Source organism: Heterodontus francisci, chromosome 4 (assembly GCF_036365525.1).
Source record: "Heterodontus francisci isolate sHetFra1 chromosome 4, sHetFra1.hap1, whole genome shotgun sequence".
NCBI classification, from domain to species: Eukaryota; Metazoa; Chordata; class Chondrichthyes; order Heterodontiformes; family Heterodontidae; genus Heterodontus; species Heterodontus francisci.
In genome coordinates this window covers 76,606,270-76,634,007 of record NC_090374.1, presented here as the reverse complement: position 1 = coordinate 76,634,007, position 27,738 = coordinate 76,606,270, and the positions used below count along the sequence as shown (strand labels likewise).

At 44.2% G+C, this 27,738-nt stretch overlaps 1 protein-coding gene across 8 annotated transcripts in view; it reads right to left on the bottom strand.

Moving 5' to 3' along the window:
* cast (calpastatin) overlaps window positions 1–27,738 on the bottom strand; it is a 236,224-nt gene that overhangs the window by 164,279 nt on the left and 44,207 nt on the right. For 6 of the 8 annotated variants that reach the window (XM_068029740.1, XM_068029732.1, XM_068029734.1 and 3 more), the window contains exon 3: window positions 2,848–2,913. The exons of 1 other annotated variant lie outside the window; for it this stretch is intronic. In XM_068029740.1, the coding sequence (XP_067885841.1) occupies window positions 2,848–2,913 (66 nt within the window). Of the gene's footprint in view, window positions 1–2,847; window positions 2,914–8,756; window positions 8,814–27,738 lie in introns of those variants that run through there. One more of the 8 variants, XM_068029739.1, reaches the window with a different exon arrangement.

Below are 27,738 nucleotides of genomic sequence, written 5' to 3'. Positions count from 1 at the left end.
CAGGCCCATTTGGAGACAAAGGTACTGCTGCTCAATGGGGATGCTATTCGCGTTTGAAAATGAAAGAAAATAGCAGATCTTCAAAATTAACACATATCAAACTACCTTGTATACTTCTGAAAAGTATCTTTGTAGTTATCCCCAGGATGTTGCTGATAATTCACAAATTCTCAATGTTCATGGCCAAATCACAAGTGTAATTAGAATTTAAATGTACCTTTCTTGTATTAGCTCAATAAAAAGTTGCAAATACGTGGAAAATACCACACCATCAGACCAGTAAATACAAACTAAAAAAACTTTTAATCTTATTTACAGGTTACTTAATAAGCAGAACCCAAATAATACAGCAAGCTACTGAATCAGAATGATACTTAAAAACAACAAAATGAGAAATCAGTCCATAAAATGGAAGTCAGTGTGTTATGATGCTAATAGTATCCCAATCGCCATTATTGAACTGAACTGACAGAAATGGATGTCGTGCATATTCTGACAACTATCAGTTGGTGACCTGCTTAACTAAGATCCCCAAGGCAAGTTTCTCTTCCTTTCTATATGGCCGAGAGAAGCAGGATTGCTCTCCAGGCTCCACAAATCCAGTCTGTTCACAGTGTCTCCAATTTCTCCCTCACCAAAAAGTGGGCCCCTCCAACAGACCTACCTTCTATAGCCCAGAGGTGGCTGGTCCACCCAATACAGCAGTGACTCAGGGCCAATGAGCTAAGTCGACGTGCTTGAGCTCCAGCTGTAACGCATTGTCCTGATACAAATTAGGCCTAACTCTCAAAATGGACTCTCCCCATGGCTACCAGGCAGGCAAGCAATTGCCATGTTTCACTAGAAGTCCACTTGGTGGGGGTAGTGGAGGGAGGAATTTCCCCCTTAGAATTAAGGTTTGGATGAATGCTCATCCCTGTAGTGATGTTATATTTCTTTTTCTGTCAAAAATAGAAGGCTGACTACATTCCATAGGTACAAAAACCATCATTCCACATGCCAATTCGTCTCACGCATCAACTTTAACAAAGTTAATATGAAAATTAGCTAGCTACTCATGGTGCTAATTCTTTAAAGGATTTGTAACAAGAATTTAACATGCTACTGAACTGATGATGCTGAATGTGATCAGTTAATTTCATAACAAGGATTCATTTCTATCTCAACAGATAGTCAATAATGTTTTAATTATGTATGGATCGAAGATGATATTTACTGCTCATCTGTTCATGTGCTTTTATCACATGGCAGACAATAATACAACTTGCGGTTAGTAATGCTATAATCCTTTTATACATAGATGTAGAGCTTGAACCTGAAACAATTTTGAGATGGAATATGCCTCATTTCTATATGTGTATTATTACAAACATTTGATACTTGCTGCTAATTGCCTTGTGTGGAATTATTACAGTTGGCAATAATCAGTGACCTCTGACAGAACATGCACATTGTGAAATCAATAGAATTGAGAATCGGGCACATTTTATAATAGTGATGTATTCTGCCATTTAACTGTCCAAGTGGTGAAGGAAAAAATATGGCCCACAGATGTCACACAGGGACAAGATCAGACTTTGCTATGACTTCTCCAACGGATTCTGCTGACCTTCACGATCAAGCCTCATGTATGAAGAACAGATACTTGTGCAAGGTAGTGGAGGGTGTGTGAACCCACATCCGAACAAAGTTATTTACTTCAGGAGAGAAGTGAAAGAAGGCAAAACAAAAATTTAAAAAATCGCTGGTGTGGAGCTCAGCTCTTAACGTCTCTATAGAACACACCCATTCATAAATCTCATGAGTTGGCAGGCAAGCAGACAGGAAGTGTAGAAAGTCAGATGTAAGCGATAAAGTTACTAACATGCTCAATAACACTGAACTCGTCCACCTAGCAACCACTGGCTGTCGTGCAATACTACAATACTACAGGTCAGGGAGGAGTTACAATTATAAAATTTATCATTGGCACACTTGAATAACTTCAAGCAACAAGAACTAAAAAGTAATTGGGTTAATTTCAATTCATATTCCATTATAACATTTGAAATAAAATGACTCAAAGCAATTTTTGAAAAACAAATCTATGCTGCAAGCTTAATTTGTGGAATGTTTTGAATTTCAACATAAAAGTAACTTTAAATTCTAATTTCAAATTACAAACATATTTGTATCATTTGTGAACAAATAGAATCCCTTTATTAGCTATATAGTATGTGACCCTTAAATGTCACAAGCAAAATTCAAATGCAGGATGTTTTCTTCTTTAAGCATTTTATCTACAGGCCTCAAGCCTGCATCACCAATAGACCAGATACAACCAACACTATTATGGGCTGTACTTCATCTGTTTAACATCCAGAATCAAATTTATACATCAATTCCTAACAACACTTTTGGTGGTCACAAGAACTGCAGCGGTTCAAGAAGGCATTTATTGCCCATCCCTAATTGCCCTGGAGAAGGTGGCGGTGAGCCGCCTTCTTGAACCACTGCAGTCCGTCTGGGGTAAGTACACCCACAGTGCTGTTAAGAACAGAGTTCCAGGATTTTGACCTTATATCACACAAACAACTGAGAGGAGAAATGAAGTTATTATTGCCTGAATATTAACTTTACACCCGTGTCCATTTGTTCTATCCTTACCTGTTCAAAGCTAAAAAGTATGTTTACACCTATATTTCATTAATCCTTCTTGACATATTTAAACCTGAATAATGCCACTCCCAATCTTTGGAATGGGATCAAAAATAATTTACATATTTAATATATAGTTACAAACCATTATTTTGCACAGTCCTATTTTACTATTTTGCTGGACAATCGTTATAGTGTAGAAAAACTTACCTTACTAGTTGAGCTCATTGCTTTAGAACCTTCTGCCTTAGCAAGCTGACTAACTTTTGTTTTTTCCTTTGGGGAATGAAAAAAAGAAAGTTTCAGATCACATGTTCCATAACTGTGTCGATTACTCATTTTTTATTTAGTAAACAAATTGTAATTAGCCACATCTGAATTCCTTATTAGTCACATTTAGCTTGTAGCTAATGAACTGGATAACATTGGCTTAGAGGCAAGCCAGTGCGTAAAGGAAATTTCTAAAACACCTAAAATATTACCAAAAAACTAGAAAAACAAGACTAGTAATGATAACGTTTAACATGTATTATATTTGACTAGAAACAGGGCTGTATTTTACCAAGACCACGAAGTCGGGATCCGTGGCGGGGGGTCCAGACAATGGGTCCGGCAGCGGCCCGTAACGGAAGCCAATGCCAGGACAGCCCGGCTCGATCTTCCTGGCGGCAGTGAGGCTCCGTGGCAGCCCCCCTGCCACTGGGCGATGGGATCTGTATCTACATATTCAAATCAATAAAATGAATACATTAGCCTTCCGCGATCCTCAGTGCGGTGGTCGTCACTCCTGCGCCTTCAATACCTCTTCTGGGGAAAGCTGGCGTGACACTGGTGGGGAGGGGAGAGGAGTTAGGATTTTCATTGTGCGGGGAGGGGGGAGGGGTGGAAATGGGGTCAAATAAACGTAATGGGTGTCGGGGATGGTGAGAAAGGGTGAACTTTAAACTTTGTGCAGTGGGGCGGGAGTGGAAGGTCAGGTTTAAAAGGAAAGTGTTTTGGGGGGGAGGGCAAATAGTTAATGTAATTGTTATTGGGGGATGGGAAATGGGTATGAGAGATTTATTTGATAAATTTTGGGGAGGTGTATCTTTAAAAATTTAAATATGCCGGCAGGGCTGGCTGCCCTTTAAAGATTGCGCCAGCGCCTACGCACAGGCAGCTGACACTATTGCCAGCAATGGACAGCCCGTCCCCTCCACGTGATTGGGGGGTTCCCGCACGGGAGAGCATTGCGACTCTTTGGCGTGCGACCTATGTGTGTGGGCTGCCATTTTTGCAGCTCGCCACCAGGAGCTCTTAAAATCTAGCCTGTAGTATAATTATTAGTTAGCTCAGTTGGCTAGACGGCATGTGTATGATGCAGAAAGATGTCAACAGCGTGGGCTCAATCCCTGTTCTGGCTGTGGCAGTTTATGGAGGCCTACCTTCTCACCTTGCCCCATGCTTGTGGAGTGGTGACCCTCAAGCTATACATCATCAATCATCTGCCTAATGGGGAGAGATGTTTATGGTCCTTTGGGACTATGGCTAGAGCAAGTATAATTATTGTACCTTAAAGAACTTGTAAAGCAACAACAACTTGTCAAGTTTGGTGAAAAAACAAATACTGAAGCAATACATTCTTTGCCAAATCAAAGGCAAAAGACTGTGGATATTGGAAATCTGAAATATAAACTAAAAGCAATGGGTCAGGCAGCATCTGTGAAGTAAAAACAAGAAATGCTGTAAATACTCAGCAGGTCTGGCAGCATGTGTGGAGAGAGAAGCAGAGTCAATGTTTTAAGTCAGTGACCCTTCATCAGAACTCATCTGTGAAGGTTGGTGTAATATTAATATTCTGCAATTAGACATTGTTAAATCAGTAATACATTATATATACTTTGCATGTTTCACACTCCTTACGTAGACATCACCATTCTGCCATGTCTGTATGTATGTCTCTGTAGACCTCCTGATGCTAAACCTCTCCTCCGTGCATTTACCACCAGACTTGACTACTCCAATGCTGTCCTGGCCAGCCTGCCATCCACCAGCCTTCGTAACTTCACCTCATCAAAACATCTGATGCCTGTATCCTACTTTGCACAATATGCTGCTCACCGATTACTTGTGTCTTTGGTGACATACATTGGCTTCCAATCCCCCAATGCTTCATATTTAAAATTCTCCTGTTTAAATCTCTTCATAACTTCATCCTATCCGTATATCTGTTGCCTCCTCCAGCGCTACAATTTCCCCATCCCTCTGCCACCGAACTCTCCGTTCCTTTGACTTTGGGATCGTACATCTCTCCCTTTCACCCCAAGGTTGGTGACTATGTCTTTAGCTGCTCTAAACCCCTCAGCCTCTCCATCTCCCTCTGTTCCTTTAAGACCTTCAAGTCAGAAAACCAAGCAACAGTTGGGAATCTGGTGAGCGACCCTTAAAGAGGGTAAAAAAACTTGTTCCTAATGGCACTAGGCAGGCAGAACAGGGAAAACTAAAATTCCCTAGCGAGGGTGGATCCGAGGTTGGCACCATTATATGTGGCGCCCGTGAGCGAGTGAGTCCAAAAAAATACAGAGGCTGCAAATACTCAATACTCTAAGTGAAGGAAGTAAAAAGAGTATTGCAAAAACACTTGTTACAGCCAAGTGAGGAGGGGGCATCACAGTTGTCCCCTCTTGCCCTTCCTCTTATTTGACCGCAACAGGGTTTTATTTCTTTTTAAACAGTGGTCGTGCTTACCACCGCTGTGAGTGTTTTACCTTTACTGTGAAAGAACCAATCGGACAGGTTTTCTTGAGTTTAAACAAGAAAGAGGTAAGTTTATTATACTTAACACTCTAACCCCGATTTAAAATACTAACAAATATGCAACACATTCACAAGAGAATCACACACACACAAATAGATTACAGAGGAGAAAACAGATTTGGTGGTTGGATTAAAGTCCAGAATAAATAAAAGTTAAATACACAGTTTGACATTGGATGATTCGGTGATTGCCTGGCTGGAATTGTACTCTTGAAGTCCTTGGTTGGTCAAAGTGCACTTTTGCTGGCTTGCTTTGCTCAGGGTTTGCTTGAAGGCAGAATTAGTTGGCTCTCTTCCCCTGGTTTCTGGCTATAACAGTCTGCAGGCTTGGAGGATCCACAGTCATAGACCGTTTTCAAACTTGATGTTTTCTGGGGAGAGACGAGAGAGAAAGGGAAGTACGCAGCCAGCTTTGCTGCTGCACACACAATTACTGCTCGTCTCTTTGTCTGTGTAACAACTTCGAGTTTCTTCAGAAATGGGCAGATGACCACATGATTGCTTCAGGTTTTCTGGAACCTTCTAATTAAATTTAATGTTCCACATGCCCCAGAATGTCAATTTACACTTGGAGGGGGTTTGCTCTCTGCCTAAAAGCAGAATTAATAAGAGTCCGTATTGTAGCAGGTATTGCTGATGATGGGAAGATGTGCCAAAGTAAAATCTCTCCTTCCAAAAATTCGAAAGAAAATGTCTTCAAGCATAGAGTTGTTAATGAAGTTGAATAATCTCCATCAGGAGGAAAATCAGAAGACTTCCTTGGTGAGATCAACGATCCGAATAAAGCATTTGGTCTGCATATTTTTTTTGTCAACGGCCATAACACCAATTTTAAATTTGACACTGGAGCAAGTGTAACAGCTTTATCATACAACGAACTGTGGTTAACAATGCATTACCTGCAATTAACAGAAACTCAGTTACATTGCCTAGGAGGAATTCAACTGAAAGCCAAGGGAAAGCTACAGGCAACACTCCAGTACAAGGGAAAGCAGATATTGAAAACACTGTGTGTGCTATGGAATCAGGAATTCTCTCTCTTAAGTAGAAGAGCCTGTATTGATCTTCATCTTATAAGAAAAATGGAAGTTAAGCAACAAGAAGCCAGGAGTCACTTTGAAAAAGACTTTCCAAAATGATTTACTGGTCTGGAAAACTGAAGACCAAATACGACATTATGTTGAGAAAAGATGCTAAACCAGTATGCCTTTTCACGCCTAGAAAGATACCACACCCACTAATATAGCAAGTCCACCGTCAGCTGGAAGAGATGACCAGGATAGGAGTTATTTCTCCTGTCACTGAGTCTACAGAGTGGTGTTCGGTAATAGTTCCTGTTCCTAAACCTAACAGTACTCTTCACATTTGAGTAGACGTAACTTATTAAGGCTGTGGCAAGAGAAGGTCATCCGACGTCCTTAGTGGACGAAAGCTCAACAAAGTTATCTAAAAGTACCATGTTCACAAAGCTTGACACGAATAGTGGCTTTTGGCAGGTTCCATTGGATAAATCAAGATTATTGACAACCTTCATTAATCTGTTCGGAAGATTTTGTTTACCGGAACTATTCCAAAGAACTATGTCGAACATGCTACAGGGCCTTAAAAGAGTAATATTGCATATGAACGACATTGTAGTTCATGGTGAATCCATTGAAGAACATAACCTGAGGGTTACAGTGGTTTTGAATCGTCTACAAGAAGAAGGCCTGACACTTAATGAAAAGTGTGAATTTTCAAGAATGGCTATCCATTTCTTAGGACACATTGTCAGTAGCAACGGCATAATTGCAGACCCGCAAAAGACTTGAATTCCCAATTCCTACTTCTGTCCAAGACCTTCAACGATTCCTTGGAATGGGTAATCAGTTGGCAAAATGTTTTACCCTATCTAGTGCAAGTTACTGAGCCTTTATGACAAGTATTAAGGAAAGCTCAAGCACGGTGTTGGGATGTATATCAGGAGCAAGCATTTTAAAAGATCAAGGAGATGCTGATTTCAGCAGATATCTTAGCGAATTATAACTCCACTGGTCCCTGACGTTGACAGCACTCATCCCTCCCTTTAGGCTCCTCATGACCACCTGTTGACTGTAATGCTCAAATCAAACCCACCCATCCCCGCAGCCGCCCACATCCAGATTCATACAAACATACAAATTAGCAGAAGTGGCCACTTGGCCCCTCGAGCCTGCTCTGCCATTCAATAAGATCATGGCTGATCTGATTGTAAACTTGACACCACATTCCCGCCTACCCCAATAACCTTTCACCCCCTTGCTTATCAAGAATCTGTCGACCTCTGTCTTTAAAATATTCAAAGACTCTGCTTCCACTGCCTTTTGAGGAAGAGAATTCCAAAGACTCATGACCCTCTGAGAGAAAAAGTTTCTCCTCATCTCTGTCTTAAATGGGCGACCGCTTATTTTTAAACAGTGACCCCTAGTTCTGGACTCACCCACATGAAAACAAGCCCAGACTGTCCAACCTTTCCTCAAAGACAAACTGCCCATTCCAGGTAGTAGTTTTGTAAACCTTCTCTGAACTGCTTCCAACACATTTACATTCTTCCTTAATTACTCCAGATGCCGTCTCCCCAATGCCCTGTTTAACTGAAGCACAACCTCTCTACTTTTGTCGGCATCTGTGGAGAGAGAAGCAAAGTTAACGTTTCAGGTTTACGACCTTTCATCAGACCTGAAATGTTAACTTTACTTCTCTCGCTACAGATGCTGTCAGACCTGCTGAGTATTTCCAGCACTTTTTGTTTTTGTTTCAGATTTCCAGCATCTGCAGTATTTTGCTTTTACTCCCTACTTTTGTATTCAATTCCCCTTGCAATAAATGATAACATTCTATTAGCTTTCCTAATTACTTGCTGTACCTGCATCCTAACCTTTTGCAATTCATGCACTAGGATACCCTGATCCCTCTGTATCTCAGAGCTCTGCAATCTCTCACCATTTAGATAATATGCTTCAACAACACAATCAGGGAGGGTTGTGAAGCCTCCTGACAGGTTGAATCTGTGATGTCAGAGATTTGGGGGGAGATGGGGTAATATGTAAAAATAATAAAATGAATGTATAAAAAAATGGATAAAGACTTTGGGGAGATGTAGTATATAAGGGTTTGAAAGGGTTAATGTCTGAGACAGTATGAGGAGAGAGACTGGAGGGAGATGCAACACGCCTTCAATGGAGTCACGCAGACTTATGTAAAGCTGTATATAGTGTTACGATGGAGGCGGGAGGAGTGCACTGTATCTTCTAGACCCACTTCTCCACAGGCCGCAACATATATTAAAATTTTTTCCCACTTACTGATACGGTCAATCGTAGACTTTATGTTTCCCGGAATAAAGCACACCAACCAGGTTTCTTTAATAAACAACAAAATTATCAGTTTATTATAAACCAAGATGTAACCAATAATGAAGTAAAAGGTACACACAAGTTGAAATATTAAAGCCCCTTATTTATCCTAACCCACCCACACACACACATACATACACATGGGTTAACCAGGAAACAATAAAAGGGATTTTGGTTTACAGCTGTTACAGCGAAACAGAAGGAATAATAAAAACACTTAGGCTGAAAAGAAGGTATGGAAAGATATCTTTTGTTTTGGTTTGGCATCCCAAATACATGTGGACAGCTGTCAATGGGATCTTCCTGGAACAGTTCTTTGTGGGCGATGTTGATGATCAGTTTGGGTAGGCTTTCCATGAGATGCAGCTATTGAGGCTACACATTGGTCTTACAGCAGGGGTGCAGCAACAAGTTTCAGTTCCACACATTCGACATGTAAAGGTTTCTGCAAGAATGCAGGATTTCTTCAAATACATGAGGAAATAGGAATCTGACATACTGGAAATACAGGGTTTCTTTTCAAGAGAGAGAGATGAGCTGTCTTTTTCTGTTTCAGGCCAAACACCAACTGTCTGTTTTAACAGTTCAAACTGAAACTAAAAATTTTCAGTAGAAGTCTCCTGATGTCTATAACTCTTGTCCTGTCACTCTTTCATAAAGATCTCTCCAAGTCAAAAACCTGCAGGTGCTTTCCAGTCACTGTTACCTCTCAGTCCAAACCTTCTGGTGACTTCCCTTAAAAAAAACACCCAAAGTTCCAGCATCCTTCAGTTTTTAAAAACACAAATTCTCAAAAATTTAACAAAAAAATTGAAGCACTCGCAACAATAGTTACAATGTAATAAAGAGTTAATGTTCAAATTACTGAAGACTCAGCAATCTCGCATAGCTAGACTAATCAAACATACGAAGGTGACGGCAGCGGACTAACCAAACATACAATAGGTACAAGCGGAGAGCAGAAACAGACTCAACAGAAGTGGAGAAAATCCACAGTAGAAGGAACCTAGATACAACTGTGCAGGTCTGCTCTCTAATATCAGATTCATATTTCTGAGTAATGGAACCAGTCTCAGAAGGAAAGTGGCCCCGACAAAAAAGCAACCAACACTTTAAATATCTCTGGCAAATTTGAGATGCATGTGATCTTAGCAGAATACAAAGTCAAATGGTAAATAGAAAGGCCACTCAAGACATAGCACAGTTATGTATCTGAGGTCTTTCCACAGATTGTGTAATTCACTGATTGCTCTCTTGAATCCTTTATGAAAAGCCTGCACTGTATGACTCATATTTTGGTATCTATCCAACCTAGTAGAACCCATGAAGTTACAAGCCCCTACAGACAAAGGATAGCTCAGAACAAAAAGCTGTATAATTAGACATCACACTCCCAACAAAGGCATTTCAGAACTAGTTTAAAATTCTGCACAACATTACCAATAATCCAGAAAAAAATCCAAATGCCACCTCAAAATATTCCCATTCATTTTTGCAGCATTCCTCTCCATTTTACATTATAGAAAATGCATTTAACAGATGATAATGCAGTAATGCTTTTCTGTATCAAATCCCTTGAGCTATGCTGAGTAACAGTTCATTTGTTATCAATTAGGTCAAGTCGGCATAAGGAGGGAGGAAGTGTTGGGTATTCTAAAGGGCATTAAGGTGGACAAGTCCCCAGGTCCGGATGGGATCTATCCCAGGTTACTGAGGGAAGCGAGAGAGGAAATAGCTGGGGCCTTAACAGATATCTTTGCAGCATCCTTAAACACGGGTGAGGTCCCGGAGGACTGGAGAATTGCTAATGTTGTCCCCTTGTTTAAGAAGGGTAGCAGGGATAATCCAGGTAATTATAGACCGGTGAGCCTGACGTCAGTGGTAGGGAAGCTGCTGGAGAAGATACTGAGGGATAGGATTTATTCCCATTTGGAAGAAAATGGGCTCATCAGTGATAGGCAACATGGTTTTGTGCAGGGAAGGTCATGTCTTACCAACTTAATAGAATTCTTTGAGGAAGTGACAAAGTTGATTGATGAGGGAAGGGCTGTCGATGTCATATACATGGACTTCAGTAAGGCGTTTGATAAGGTTCCCCATGGCAGGCTGATGGAGAAAGTGAAGGCGCTTGGGGTCCAAGGTGTACTAGCTAGATGGATAAAGAACTGGCTGGGCAACAGGAGACAGAGAGTAGCAGTAGAAGGGAGTTTCTCAAAATGGAGACGTGTGACCAGTGGTGTTCCACAGGGATCCGTGCTGGGACCACTGTTGTTTGTGATATACATTAATGATTTGGAGGAAAGTATAGGTGGACTGATTAGCAAGTTTGCAGACGACACTAAGATTGGTGGAGTAGCAGATAGTGAAGGGGACTGTCAGAGAATACAGCAGACCGGCCAGTGGCGTAAATGGTACAAGGAAACATGGAGTGGATGCCAGCTGCACCACAGAAGGTGGTTCCCTCAAGCGATCAAGGGCACCACGAAAGGGCTGAGGTGGCGACTGATGGTGATGAGGGGGCCCCCGCCCCCCGCCACAGGGCTCCATCATCATCACTGCCTCCATGACCCTTCCGATGGACAAAGCATCTGTACAGTTACGCTCTGTGACAGAGGCTGCCCCTGCAGTGATGCCAGTGCAGCAACCTTTGGAGGTGCCCTCCCAGCATGTCCACAAACAGGCTGGACACCGCGGGCATCTCAGGCCCAGACAGGCACTAGGGGGGCACACTGCCTCCACCTCATCCTCAGCCATAGGGGGAGCACCTCGTAGGACAGGCCATTGCATTGGTAATGTCACTTTGTGGGTCACTTGGCTGTTTATGTTTTAAACAACTATTATTGGATAAAGCACTGGGTATGTTGTTGCACTAAGGAAGACTTGTGTGTTTTCATTTCATTATGGCGAAAGGCAGGAGGATAGACATTAAGAATTGGCAAAGCAAGGAACTGTGTTGGGGAATAGTGTGTCACGTGGAGACTCTGGAGCCTTGCAGTGTTTCTGCCATTAACGGATGCTTGCTCTCACTCAGATGAAGGAAAATCTCCTCTCCAAATGTCCTGCAGACTGATTATTGCTGAGGTAAAATACGTCTGGATCAGAGTGGCCCTCCCATCCGATAAGGACTCTGCCTCCTGAGCCTACCATGGTGACATCCCTGCAAAGTATGGGGACCGTTCTCCAGGTCTCCTTCAGCCTCCTTCTCATCCTCGTCTAACTTCTCCTCTTCTTCCTCCTCTGAGGAGCTGTGCCATTCCAATGTTTCTTGCTCTTCAAGGTCCACACCTCTCTGGAGGGTCATGGTATGCAGTGCGCAGCAGACCACCACAATGTGAGAGATCCCTGAGGGCCTGCATGGTGCCTCCCAACTGGTCAAGACCACCTGAACCTAATCTTCAGAGGGCCCATAGTTTGCTCAATAATCATTCTTGTGCTCAGGTGGAATCGGTTGTAGTGTCTCTCAGCCTCCTTGGCAGGGTTGCACACTGGAGTCATCAGCCATCTCCTCATGGTATAAGCCTTATCCGCCAACAACCATCCACAGATTTCCAATGGTTCCATGAAGAGTGGTGACACCTGTGATTGCTGAAGGATGAAGGCGTCATGGCAGCTGCCAGGATAGCATGCACAGACCTGAATTAAGTGCTTGCTGTGATCGCATACCAGCTGGATGTTTAAGGAGGGGAATCCCTTCCTGTTGAAGAATGTCCCTGGCTGGTCAGTAAGTGCCTTGATGGCCAAATGAGCAGAATCAATGACCCCCTGCACCTGAGGGAATCCAGCGACTGAGGCAAATCCCACTGTCCTTACAGCTTGAGTGCCACTATTCACCTTGAACTCAATGTGACCTCCTGTGCTATTGAACAGATAGCATCCAAGACTTTAGTGATGCAATGATGTGCTGCTGTATGTGAGATGCCACCCAAGTCTGTAACTGCTGCTTGGAAGGACCTGGTTGCAAAAAAGTGCAAATCTATGTAACTTTTACAACACGGGAAGGCCATGGTGGTGGTTCCTATAGACCCTCAACTCAGCAACCATCTGCCTAGACAGGCACAACCTTCTACGGCACTGACACTCTGACATGTCCAGGTAGTTTCTCCTTTGGAAATAGATCCTCCATTGAGGATTTCATCTTTGTTGCCTTCCTGCCCCTCATTCCTCATTCTTGCACCCCTGTTGCCCAGGGGTCTGCCTCTGCTCCTGCAGATGCTGCTCCTCATTGCTAGTCCATCCTATCTCAGACTAGCTTAATCCCATTTCCTATTATGTCCTTCCTTCCTTTAAATTAGAATGTGCAGTTTTCCTGAACCCCATTCTTATGAGCCAGTAAGGCTTGTAAGGTGAGTGACCTGTCCAACACCTTCTTGCCAAAGCCACCACCCCCAAAATGCCCTCATCAGGGGTGAAAAGATATGACAGATAAATCTCCTGTACAAATTCTGTACAACTGGTTGCCTGCGAATGAGGGTCTTTCCTGTGCCTTGCCCCTTTAATGGTGCCTCTTGCTGCTGTCCTACCATTCTGACTGGCTGCCCACTGTGTTTGCACCTCCTCCTCCCTGTCGTGGTTGAAACCCTGCGTGGATCTCATGGTCTTACAAAGAAAATTCAAAACTGGCCCCTAACAAGCTGACAAAAAGCTTGTTAATAGGTTCAATCTCTCCTCATATGTCAATCCTGCCATCCCAGGAATCAGCCCAGTAAATCTATTTTGCACTCCTTCCAAGGCAAGAACATCCTTCCTCAGATAAGGAGACCAAAACTGCACACAATACTTTGGATGTGGTCTCACCAAGATCCTGTATAACTGCAGTAAGACATCTTTGTTCCTGTACTCAAATCCTCTTGCAATGAAGGCGAACATACCATTCGCCTTCCTAATTGCTTGCTGCACCTGAATGCTTGCTTTCAGCGACTGGTGTATAAGGTTACCCAGGTCTCGTTGCACCTCCCACTTTCCCAATCTATTACCATTCAGATAATCTGCCTTTCTGTTTTTACAACCAAGGTGGATAACCTCACATTTATCCACGTTATACTGCACCTGCCATGCATTTGCCCACTCACCCAATTTGTTCAAATCACAATGGAGCCTCTTTGCATCCTCCTCACAGCTCACATTCCCCCCCAGCTTTGTGTCATCTGCAAACTTGGAAATGTTACATTTAGTTCCCTCACCCAAGTCATTGATATTGTAAATAGCTGGGGCCCAAGCACTGTTCCATGCAGTACCCCACTAGTCACTGCCTGCCACCCAGAAAAAGATCTGTTTATTCCTACTCTCTGTTTCCTGTCTTGTCAACCAATTTTCAATCCATGCCAGTATATTGCCCCCAATCCCACGTGCTTTAATTTTGCGCACCAATCTCTTATGTGGGACCTTATCAAAATCCTTCTGAAAATCCAAATACACCACATCCACTGGTTTGCCCTTATCTATTCTACTAGTTATATCCTCAAAAAACTCCAGTAGATTTGTTAAGCTTGACTTCCCTTTCGTAAACCCACGCTGACTTTGCCCAATCCTGTTTATGCATTCTAGGTGTTCTGCTATCACATCCTTTATAACAGACTCTAGCACTTTCCCCACTACTGATGTAAGGCTAACTGGTCTGTAGTTCCCTGTTTTATCTCTCCATCCTTTTTTAAATAGTGGGGTTACATTTGCCACCGTCCAATCTATAGCAACTGCTCCACAGTCTGCAGAATTTTGGAAAATGACCAACAATGCATCCACTATTTCCAGGGCCACTTCCTTTAGTACTCTGGGATGTAGATTATCAGGCCCTGGAGGATTTGTCAGCCTTTAACCCCATTAATTTTCCTAGTACTATTTTTTTTACTAATACTGATTTCCTTCAGTTCCTCCCTCTCATTAGACCTTTGGTTCCCTAACATTTCTGGGAGGTTATTTGTCATAGAGTTATACAGCACAGCCCTTCGGCCCATCGTGTCTGTGCCGGCCATCCAGCACCCAACTATTCTAATCCCATATTCCTGCACTTGGCCCATAGCCTTGTATAATATGGCGTTTCAAGTGCTCATCAAAATACTTCTTAAATGTTGTGAGGGTTCCTGCCTCCTCCACCACTTCAGGTAGTGCATTCCAGAGTCCAACCACCCTCTGGGTGAAAAAATGTTTCCTCAAATCTCCCCTAAAACTCCTGCCCCTTAAATCTATGCCCCCTGGTTCTTGACCCCTTCACTAAGGGAAAAAGTTTCTTCCTATCTAACCTATCAATGCCGCTCATAATCTTGTACACCTCAATCAGGTCCCCCCTCAGCCTTCTCTGCTCCGAGGAAAACACCCCTAGCCTTTTCAGTCTCTCTTCATAGCTGAAATGCTCCAGCCCAGGCAACATCCTGGTGAATTTGCTCTGCACCCTCTCCAGTGCAATCACATCCTTCCTATTAGTGGCCTGCTACCTGAGCCGAACCCGACAACATGTGTTGGGTTCGGGTCGGGTCGGCCCCATCTTCAGGCTCCGGCTTTCAGGCTTGGGTCGGGTCACGTCCAAGTTAAGTTGGGTCGGGTCAAGTCCAAGTTAAGTCAGGTCGGGTCGGGCCGGACACGCAGGGTCAGTGCTGTGCTGGTAAGTATTAAAAATAAAACAATTACCTGCGCTGGGAGTCCGGGACAAAACTGAGTCTGCGCAGTGAGTGAGTGACGTCACTAAGACGTCTCACACATGCGCGGCAGCTTCGTGGAGGTTCCGAGTCAGAAGGTAAGTAAACGGATGGCTGGGTCGGGCTCGGCTCGGGTCAAGTCAGGGCGGGCTCAGGTCGGGCTTGGGGCAAAAGCAGAGGGACTGGGGCCGGGTTGGGCACACGGTGGTTCAGTCGGGTTCGGGTCAGGTTTGTTTTCCCGATCTAAAGTAGGCCTCTACTTCCTGAAACGTTAACTCTGCTTCTCGCTCCACAGATGCTGCCAGACCTGCTGAGTGTTTCCAGCATTTCTTGTTTTTATTTCAGATTTCCAGCATCCGCAGTATTTTGCTTTTATTCCTCTACTTCCTATAGTGTGGTGACCAGAACTGTACACAGTACTCCAGCTGTGGCCTAACTAGCATTTTATACAGCTCCATCATAACCTCTTGTATTCTATGCCTCAGCTAATAAAGGCAAGTATCCCATTTGCCTTCCTAACCACCTTATCTACCTGTGCTGCTGCCTTCAGTGATCTATGGACAAGTACACCAAGGTCCCTCCGACCTTCTGTACGTCCTAGGGTCCTACCATCCATTGTATATTCCCTTGTCTCGTTAGTCCTCCCAAAATGCATTACCTCACACTTTTCAGGATTAAATTCCATTTGCCACTGCTCTGCCCATCTTACCAGCCCATCTCTGTGTCCTCCTTTGTGAAGACAGAACCAAAGTATGTGTTTGTTCTGCCATGTCTTTGTTCCCATTATAATTTCCCCTGTTTCTGACTGTAAGGGACCCACATTTGTCTTCATTTATCTTTTTCTCTTTACATATTTATAGAAGCCTTTAGTCAGTTTTTATGTTCCCCGCAAGTTTACTCATACTCTATTTTCCCCTGCTTAATCAACCTCTTTGTCCTGCTTTGCTGAAATCTAAGTTGCTTCCAATCCTTAAACTTACTGCTTTTTCTGGCAATTTTATATGCCTCTTCTTTGGATCTAATACTATCCCTAATTTTTCTTGTAAGCCACGGTTGAGCCACCTTTCTCGTTTTATTTTTGCGCCAGACAGGAATAATAATTGTTGTAATTCATGCTCGTTCTTTAAACATTATCCATTGTCTTTCCACCATCAACCGTTTTAGTAAAGTTCCCCAATCTACCATAGCCAACTCATGCTTCATACCTTCGTAGTTTCCTTTATTTAGATTCAGGACCCTAGTTTTGGATTCAACTACTTCACTCTCCATCTTAAATGAAGAATTCTATCATGTTATGTTCGCTCCTCCCCAAGGGACCCCTCACAAGAAGACTGTTAATTAATCCTTTCTCATTGCACAATACGCAGTCTAGGATAGCCTGTTCTCTAGTTGGTTCCTCAACGTGTTGGGCTAAAAAAAGTCACATACCCAATCCAGGCAATCCTTCTCCACAATATTATTGCTAATTTGGTTTGACCAATCTATATGTAGATTACAGGTGTACCCTTATTGCATGCATCTCTAATTTCCTGTTTAATGCCATGCCTTACATCTCCACTACAGTTTGGGGGCCTACAGATAACCTCCACCAATGTTTTCTGCCTCTCGGTGTCTCTTAGCTCCACCCATACAGATTCCACATCATGATTTTCCGAGCCAATATCCTACCTCACCACTGCAGTGATTTCCTCCTTTACTAACAACACTACCCCTCCTCCTTTCCCTTTTTGCCTGTCCTTCCTAAATATTAAATACCCCTGGATGTTCAGTTCCCATCCTTGGTCACCTTGCAGCCATGTCTCCGTAATCGCTACTATATCATAACCGTTTATATCTATTTGCGCTGTTAATTCATCTACCTTACTGCGAATGTTCCACACAATGCCTTTAGACTTGTCTTTTTAACATTGTTAGTCATCTTAGCTTTATTTTGCACGATGGCCCCATTTGTTTCTCGCCCTTGTTTTCTCTGCCTTCCACTTTTACTTCTTACCTTTCTGTCTTTCATTTCTATCCTTGTTTCCCCCTCCTCTGTCTCCCTGCTCAGATTCCCATCCCCCTGCCATTCTCGTTTAAACCCTCCCCGACAGCACTGGCAAACAACCGCCCCCCCCACCCCCCCACCACTCCAGCCCACCCCTGCAAAGAAATTGGTCCTGGTCCTGCCCCAATACAACTATTGCAGCTCATAGTGGTCCCACCCCCAATGTCCCAGGAATCTGAATCCCTCCCCCCCCACACCATTTCTCCAGCCATGTATTCATTTGATACATTCTGCAATTTCTGCTCCCACTAGCATGTGGCACTGGTGGTAATCCTGAGATTACTACCTTTGAGATCTTACTTTTTAATTTTCGTCCTAACTCCCTATATTCAGCTTGTAAGATCACATCCCTTTTTTCACCTATGTCATTGGTACCGATATGTACCACGACAACTGGCTGCTTGCCCTCCCCCCTCAGAATGCAGCCTCTCAGAGACATCCTTGACCCTAGCACCAGGGAGGCAACATACCATCCTGGAATCTCTTTTGCTGCAGAAACGCCTGTCTGTTCCCTTAACGATTGAATCCCCTATCACTATAGCCCTGCCACTCTTCTTCCTCCCTCCTGTGTTGCAGAGTCAGCCATGGTGCCATGAACTTGGCTCTTGCTGCTTTCCCCTGAGCCATCTCCCCCAACAATATCCAAACTTGTATATCTGTTAGAGAGGGGGGTGGCCACAGGGGACTCCTGCACTACCTGTCTTCCTCTACTCTGCCTGGTGGTCACCCATTCCTTTTCTGTCTTTGCTTCATTTGCCTGTGATATGACCACCTCGCTAAATGTGCTATCCACGACGATCTCAGCATCGCGGATACGCCATAGTGAATCCACCCACAGCTCCAGCTCTGTAATGCGGGTAGCCAGTAGCTGCAGATGGATACACTTTCTGCACACATGGTCACCAGGGACACTGGAAGTGTCCCAGATTTCCCACATAATGCAAGAGGAGCATATCATGGGTGTGAGCTCTCCTGCCATGACTTACCTTTAGATTACTTAGTTACTCCCTTTAATTAAAAAATACTAATTACGCTAGGGGCCTTGTTCTACTTCAAACACTACCCACTACAATCTAAAGTCCTTAATAGATTACAGTAATTAAAAAAACACTTTTCTAGTACTAACCTTAACACTTATACGGTAGGTTTTGAGGTTTTTTCCAAAAAAAGAACTTTCCCCTGATTTTTTAAAGCTATTTACAGGCACTAACAGCTGTTACTTACCCAACCAATCAGCTTACGGATTTCCCGTGATGTCACTAAGTCTTTTTTTTCCTCTTTTGGATCTCAGCACGCAGAGACACAGACAGAGCCTGCCGCCATACTGGTCCTCAGGTAAGGGCTTCGAGCCCCGCTCTCTGCTTTTCAGGTCCCGTTCTGGATCAGCCTCCTCCCAGGTCCGCCTGCCGCCGCTCCCCAGTCCTCAGGTAAGTAAGGGCCTCGAGCCCCGCTCTCTCCTTTTCAGGTCCTGCTGCAGATCAGCCTCCTCCCAGGTCTGCCTGCCACTGCTCCGGTCCTCCAACTAAAAAATTTCCTGCATGTTCCTTAAAACTTTAAATATCACCCTGTTAACCTCACCGGGATACACACATAGCCTAAACACAGCCAAAATAAAATAAATAAATACTGTTCAAATATCAGAAACTCTTTCTTCCTCTTATCAGACTGCTTATCTGACATTTCAGTACTAGATAAAAAGAAATTTTCTCCAATTAAATTTGGCTGCGTTTGCTGACAACGCAATCACTAGGTGGCGTAGTACTTGCACATGCGCAAATGCAGGCTCTTCAACAGGAACATCAGTGTCTGCGACGTTCAGGCAGCTACCAGGATTAATGATGGCACTGCTCAAGTTATCACAGGAAATGCTTATGGCTAGATCGTTCTAGCAAACTAAGCTTACATTAAGTTGGATGGAAGCCCAGGTGGCACAGTGGCGCAGTAGTTAGCCCAGGTGGCACTGTGGCGCAGTGGTTAGCACCACAGCCTCACAGCTCCAGCAACCCAGGTTAGGTTCTGGGTACTGCCTGTGCAGAGTTTGCAAGCTCTCTCTGTGACCGCGTGGGTTTCCGTAGGGTGCTCCAGTTTCCTCCCACAGCCAAAGAGTTGCAGGTTGATAGGTAAATTGGCCATTGTAAATTGCCCCCAGTGTAGGTAGGTGGTAGGAGAATGGTGGGGATGTGGTAGGGAATATGGGATTCACGTAAGATTAGTATAAATGGGTGATTGTTGGTCGGCACAGACTCGGTGGGCCGAAGGGCCTGTTTCAGTGCTCTATGAGTCTATGACTAATATGCTACTATGTAGTTATAGGATACTAACTGTAATCCTCAGATTCATTTAATATTCCAGTAAACCTATTAAATACAGAAGTAATTTTATGATTGAATTTCCATTGGAAGATAGTGAATTGGCACCCCATTCGATGAAGAAGAAAATCGGGCAGAGTATAAAATGTGCTGCCAATTCATTATTGTGATTTGTTCATATGACTGACCAGGATTGATTTCACCTGAACGCAGCTACTAGCTCCCACCCCACTGGCTGCTCTCCCTCCTCCGCAACTCGCTTTCTCCCCCACCTCCCCACCAACCGCTTCCCCCCCTCAGCCACTTGCTCCAGACCTCGATGTTCCCCCCCCTCCACTTCCCTAGCCAATTCTTCCCCGCTTGCATATACCCGCTCTCCGGCCACTCGCTTCCCGCACCTCCCCCCCCCCCCCCGCTCCAGCCGATAGCTCTGGGCCGCGCCACTTCCCTCCTCTCGGCTACTCGCTCCCACAGTTGATTGTTCTCCACGTGCCACCACTTGAAGCAAGGTGGATTGTAAAGGGTGATGTAGGGGGGAACGTAGGGAGGGGCGGGAAGAGCGGCTAGTGGGGCAGGAGCAAGTGATGGGGATCGAGCTCCAGCCTCAAAGTCGCCAATTCAGCCACTTCTGCCAGCCGAATGGAGGGCTGGATACCCAATGACGCTTTATCGTGCATCCGCAAAGATGGACCAGGCGTGGATACACAATGATGTAATCCCACGCATACGCCACATAGTCCTGGCAAGATGTAACTGCGCATGTGTGCAGCTCGGCACACTCTGATGATGTCAGCGGGCCGCTGCGTTGTCATGAATCACTATGAGGAGACTGAAGTGGCACAGTGGTGCAGTGGTTAGCACTGCAGCCTCAAAGCTCCAGCGACCCAGGTTCGGTTCTGGGTACTGCCTGTGTGGAGTTTGCAAGTTCTCCCTGTGACCGTGTGGGTTTTTGCTGGGTGCTCCAGTTTGCTCCCACACCCAAAGACTTGCAAGTTGATAGGTAAATTGGCCATTATAAATTGCCCCTAGTGTAGGTAGGAGAATTGAGGGAAGGTGGGGATGTGATAGGGAATATGGGATTAATGTAGGATTAGTATAAATGGGTGGTTGATGGTTGGCACAGACTCGGTGGGCTGAAGGGCCTTTTTCAGTGCTGTATTTCTCTATGAAGCCTTTGTTTTTGGTCATCACTCCAAACTCCGTTGCCTAGCTACCGACTCCAGCGTTCTCCCTGATAACAGTCAGAGATTAAGACAGTCTTTTCACAACCTTGGTGTCACATTTGACCCGGACATTAGCTTCCAACTTCATATCTGTGCCATCACCAAGACCACCTATTCCCACCGACATAACATTGCTCAACTTCGCCCCTGTCTCAGCTCATCTGCTACTGAAACTCTCATTCATGCCTTTGTTACCTCTAGACTTGAACTATTCAAACGCACTCTTGCTGGTCTCCCACATTCTACTCTCCGTGAACTTGAGGTCATCCAAAGCTCTGCTGCCCATGTCTTAACTCACACCAAGTCCCGTTCCACTATCACCCCTGTGCTCGCTGACCTACATTGGCTCCTGGTCAAGCAATGTCTTGATTTTAAAATTCTCATCCTTGTTTTCAAATCCCTCCATGGTTTCGCTCCTCCCTGTTTCTGTAATCTCCTCCAGCCCCACAACCCTCAGAGATATCTGCACTCATCTCATTCTGGCCTCTTGTACATCCCTGATGTTAATCACTCCACCATTGGAATACCCTCCCACACCTCTCTGCCTCTCCACCTCACTTTCCTCCTTTAGGTCACTCCTTAAGTCCTTTGACCAAGCTTTAGGTCATGTGACCTAATTTCTCCTTTTGTGGCTTGATGTCTTACTTTGTTTTATAATGCTCCTGTGAATCGCTTTGGGATGCTTTATTGCATTAAAAGGTGCTGTATAAATATGTTGTTTTTGTTCTTGTTCACAGAGGCTAACTGGCCTGCTGTATATTTAGAACATTCTTTTGTTTCCATTTTATGGATGGGAGTGATTCTTTTGCTGACATGACTCAATACTGTAATCACCAAGCTGATACACATTGACCAGGCAAGCTTCATTTCTAGCAATAATGCAAAACATCCACTGAACATTATTTAAGAATTGAACTCAGCATCTGACCCAACATTGGTTCTCTCAAAAGATGGAATAAAGGACTTTGAGTGGTTACAGAAGCAATATCACATAATTCCATGAAATCATCCATTTAAGCAGTTTACCGTACCGCACAGTGGCGCAGTGGTTAGTACCGCAGCCTCACAGCTCCAGTGACCCGGGTTCAATTCTGGGTACTGTCTGTGTGGAGTTTGCAAGTTCTCCCTGTGTCTGCGTGGGTTTCCTCCGGGTGCTCCGGTTTCCTCCCACAAGCCAAAAAGACTTGCAGGTTGTTAGGTAAATTGGCCATTATAAATTGCCACTAGTATAGGTGGGTGGTAGGGGAATATAGGGACACGTGAGGATGTTTGGTAGGAATGTGGGATTGGTGTAGGATTAGAATAAATGGGTGGTTGATGGTCGGCACAGACTCGGTGGGCCGAAGGGCCTGTTTCAGAGCTGTATCTCTAAACTAAACTGTAAACAAACACAGGCTCTTTTTTGTTAAACAGTGTGAAAAGGCTTTGCATGACAATTCCACAAACCTAGCATTCATCTCACTGAAATCCTATTGTAAACACTGTCTAGATTGGAATTTAGATTAAAAAAACAAATATGTCCCACCCATAATTAATTGTTTCAGGGAGTAAACCTTCAAGCCCTACCTTATGAAAAAAAATCATTTTATATGGGTGGTTAGACAGCATTCAAACCAGAGATTAAAAATAAGTTATGAGATCAAAACACAGTAGGGAAAGCAATAGGCTGAAATTGTTCACTGCTGTTACTCCACTGGCCGAATCTCTGCAGAAAATTGCTTACTTTGTTACAGTATCTGATGAGTATCCTGTCAAAGCTCAAGCATACATTATGATGGTATTCTTGACATTTTGAAACATCAAATAGATCACAATGGCCACTTCCAGTCCTGCACATCATTACATTTCTACTCCTCCTTCCTGTTTTATTCTAGTAAGCAAATAATTATTGGCCTTTTGCTATTAAGCATCACGTCAAATTGACTTCAGCTTTGAATTAGAAATTCTATTATCTCAGGAAGAATTGATAAGGCTTCAGTTTCTTTATTTACGAAGAGTGATCATTTTTTGTGCCTGTGCAGTTTAAAAACAGTTTCTGTTTTATGAATTGGCTTCCAATGGGTATGCATGGACAGCAGCGTCATATCAGGATATAAATGTTGGGGAGGGTAGCGAATGGGGATCAATTAATCATCATTCCTCAAGAGCCCACTCAATCAGTGAAATTTATATCTGACTAGATTTATCATGCGCAAGATAACATCAGCCACCTTCACTTAGCTGACACTTGAGTATGGTATTGAGGGAGCACTGCTTTGACCTTCAGATTAGATGTTAAATGGGGCCACATCCACCTGTTTGGATGGTTCAAGGTGACGTTAAGGATCCCATGACAACGTTCAAAGAAGAGCAACGAGTTCTCAGTGTCCTGGCCAACGTTTCTCCTCTAACCAATACCACCAAAAACAGATTAACTGGTCATTCATCTCTGAGATACTGGGCTGCATTCCTCCAGCACTGTGGAGGCGACTTTGGAGGTGGAGGCACAGGCGTGGAAATTTGGTACACCACGTCGGGTCGGCTTCACGACATCTTCCCGTTTCTGAGCACTTTTCCTGGAGGCAGGCTCCCAGCGGCAGTGACTACCTGCATACCAGTTGCAGGTAGCCAATTAAGGCACTTAAAAGGATAATTAAGTTTTATTTTTGGATGGAGTTGAAATTTTGTGAGCATCACACGGGCACACTGCTGTGTCCACTTCCCGGCAGATGAGAGGAATTGGTTTCACAGTGGGAGGCTGGAGCTGCAGAACTGTTGAAGAGCTCATCGGCAGCAAATGGTAAGGTTGCCATATCTTAGTCTTATCATTGAGTTCGGAATTAGTGAAGATGGATGCCTCCGATGGCCGTATGCATGCAACGTTTCAGTCGCTCCATGGATGGTAAAGGCGGCTACAGTGCCTTCCTGCCACTCCACCAGTCCAGCCCTCAGCAGTGCTCCCACTGATCTCACACTGGAGTGGGCTGCAATTCCCGTGCCCGCCGTTCCTAATTGTATGGTGAATACAGAGGCGGCCTGTTAATTGCCTAAAATAAAAACAAGAAATGCTGGAAATACTCTCATCTGTGGAGAGAGAAGCAGAGTCAACATTTCAGGTCAGTGATCCTTCTTCAGAACTAGCAAATATTAGAAATGTAAAAGGTTATAAGCAAGTAAAGCGGGGATGGGGCAAGAGATAACAAAGGAGGTATAAATAAGACAAGGTCACAGAATAGCTGACCAGAAAGTCATGGAGCAAAGGCAAACACTATGTTAATGGTGTGTTGAAAAACAAAGCATTAGTACAGATAGGGTGTTAACGGACTGAAAATTGAACAGCCGCAAGTACAAACATGAAAAAAACAGTGGGTAAGCAAACTGAACAAACTAAGATTAAATAAAATAAAATAAACAGAAAAAAATGTTAAAAAGGAAAAAGAAAAAAATAACTAAAAATAAAAGTAAAATGGGGGGCCCATCATGCTCTGAAATTATTGAACTCAATGTTCAGTCTGGCAGGCTGTAGTGTGCCTAATTGGTAAATGAAATGCTGTTCCTCGAGCTTGCGTTGATATTCACTGGAACACTGCAGCAATCCCAGGACAGAGATGTGAGCATGAGAGCAGGGGGGAGTGTTGAAATGGCAAGCAACCGGAAGCCCGGGGTCCTGCTTGCGGACTGAGCGGAGGTTTACCGCAAAGCGGTCACCCAGTCTGCGCTTGGTCTCCCCAATGTAGAGGAGACCACATTGTGAGCAGCGAATACAGTATATTACATTTAAAGAAGTACAAGTAAATCGCTGCCTCACCTGAAAGGAGTGTTTGGGGCCTGGGATAGTGAGGAGAGAGGAGGTAAATGGGCAGGTATTACACCTCCTGCGATTGCAGGGGGAGGTGCCATGGGAAGGGGATGAGTTGGTGGGGGTAATGGAGGAGTGGACCAGGGTGTCACGGAGGGAACGATCCCTTCGGAATGCTGACAGGGGAAGGGAGGGAAAGATGCGTTTGGTAGTGGCATCATGCTGGAGGTGGTGGAAATGCCGGAGGATGATCCTTTGGATCTGGAGGCTGATGGGGTGTAAAGTGAGGACAAGGGGAACTCTGTCGCGGTTCTGGGAGGGAGGGGAAGGGGTGAGGGTAGAGGTGTGGGAAATGGGCCGGACATGGTTGAGGGCCCGGTCAACCACAGTGGGGGGGGAACCTCGGTTGAGGAAAAAGGAAGACATATCAGAAGCACTGTCATGGAAGGTAGCATCATCAGAGCAGATGCATCGGAGACGGAGAAACTGGGGGAATGGAATGGAGTCCTTACAGGAGGCAGGGTGTGAAGAAGTGTAGTCGAGGTGGCTGTGGGAGTCGGTGCGCTTATAATGGATATTAGTAGACAGCCTATCACCAGAGATGGAGACAGAGAAGTCGAGGAAGGGAAGTGTCGGAGATGGGCCATGTAAAAGGTGAGAGAAGGGTGGAAATTAGAAGCAAAGTTGATAAAGTTTTCCAGTTTGGGGCGGGAGCAGGAAACGGCACCAATACAGTCATCAATGTACCGGAAAAAGAGTTGGGGGAGGGGGCCTGAGTAGGACTGGAACAAGGAATGTTCGACATATCCCACAAAAAGACAGGCATAACTAGGACCCATGCATGTACCCACTGCAGCACCTTTTACTTGAAGGAAGTGAGTGGAGTTGAAGGAGAAGTTGTTCAATGTGAGAATAAGTTCAGCCAGGCGGAGGAGGTTGGTGGTGGATGGGGACTGGGTGGGCTGGACTGTTAATTGCCTACTGTTTCCAGACACCCACAGGAAAATTCAGCCCATTGTGTGCTTTAAATCGCTGTCATGTTTGCCTATAAAACAACAATTGCTACATTTGGGACATTTCTGTAAATGGGAACAGCAGAATCATCACCAAAAGTTGCTGTCTGAAAAATGGGGGTAGCGGTTATGATCTGAAATTATTGAACTCATTGTTCAGTCCAGAAGGCTGTAAAGTGCCTAATCGAAAGATGAGGTGCTGTTCCTCGAGCTTACATTGAGCTTCATTGGAACAGTGTAGAGGCAGAGGTCAGAGAGGTCAGCGTGGGAGTGGAGTGGAGAATTACTGCTGTGATTCATAACTATATATTGTCTCTACACTGGGTAATAAATTAATCAGCAATGGGAAACTGCATATAGTGGGGAAAGATTTCTTTCAATTAATGCTGGCCTGAATTTTGCAATCAGAGACAAAACAACAGCTCTTGTCACTGACTTTGAAGAAAGCTGTCAACGAAGATCTAGCATTCTCTGTTGCGCAGACTTCCCTTTCCCAATGGCAGGTTAAATCTGGTGCCATGTCAAGGGGAACTCCAGGTGTGTAGCAGCAGTGTGTCAGCAAGCAAAGGAGCAGTCAATCACATTGAAGTATTCTCAAAGACAGCAAAAAAGTTAAAAGCACTAAATCCTTTTATGTTTAATTTAAAATTTCAGATAATGAAATAGTGATTTGTGATTGGTTTAAGATAGAAGCTAAAATAAAGATAACCAAACTTTTAAAAAATGTGGAATTTTTGCATCTTAATGGAGAAATTTGGCATTTCGCAAATATAAAAATGAGCTTCTCAGGGCCACTGAGGATGTTTCACGGTAATTCTGAAGTTTGTACACTGTTAAAAACCCAGCTGCATGTCATTCAACAAGGTGCAATGTTTGCAAGGGTTTTTACAGCAAGGCTAAAAGCATAAGAGAGGAAATTTTTGACAATTCATAGATTTTCCATTGATTACTGTCTGGGTGGGCCCTCAACAGCGCACCCTATGGAGAGATGTAGAATCACAAACAACAACTTCTGGATTTGTGTTGTTCTGCGAATGTGCAGGCTTCCAAACTTTCTGTCAGTTTCAGAGGAGTAATAAGGGCAAATGCTGACAGTTTCACCATCATTACTACCGCAAAATCTGGGCCTATATCAAAGTGCGTTCCCACTCTGCCCTACGCCTACAACACTGTTCCAGTGAAACTTAATGGAAGCTCGACAAAGAGCACCTCATCTTAAAATTATGCACTTCAAATCATAACCTCTGCCCCATTTTTCAGAGTGCAGTTGTTAGTGATGGTTCTGCTATTCCCAGTTACATCTCCTCTAGACCCATCTTTTCTTTCTTTACTTGGCCCATGAACATCTCCTTATGGCTTGCATCATCAACCCTTTTGTCATTTAATCACTCCTGCCTCCCACCCTATCACAGGCCTTCACTTTTGTTCCTTTTCCCCTCTGTTCTCACTTAAAACCTGTTACATTTCTAACTTATTTCAGTTCTGATAAATGGTCATTGAACTGAAACATTAACTCTGTTGTCAGACCTGCCGAGTATTTCCAGAATTTTCAGCTTCTATTTCACATTTTCAGCATCCACAGTAATTTGTCCTTGTATAATTTAGTCCAGGGTGGGGAAGGCCTTCCCGTTGCAGGTCAATTGAGGTCACTTAAGGGCCTTTTCCCGCCTCCACCGCAATTTAAAAGGAGGGGAGACACTCCTAATGGGCTCAGGGAAGTCCTTCCTTTGGGGGCAATGCAGGGCCCGTGGAGGCCCTCCCCGGCGGTGCCCCCCGAATTCTGTCACTGGGGCTTGCCAATTGGCCCTGGCGACTCTGATCCTGCTCACCTTTCCCGGGGTCTCTGGACATCTTCATACTGCAGGGCCTCCTGCAGTAATGGCAGTCACCACTGCTCACAATACTGCACAATACTGCCGGCCTTCCGATTGGCTG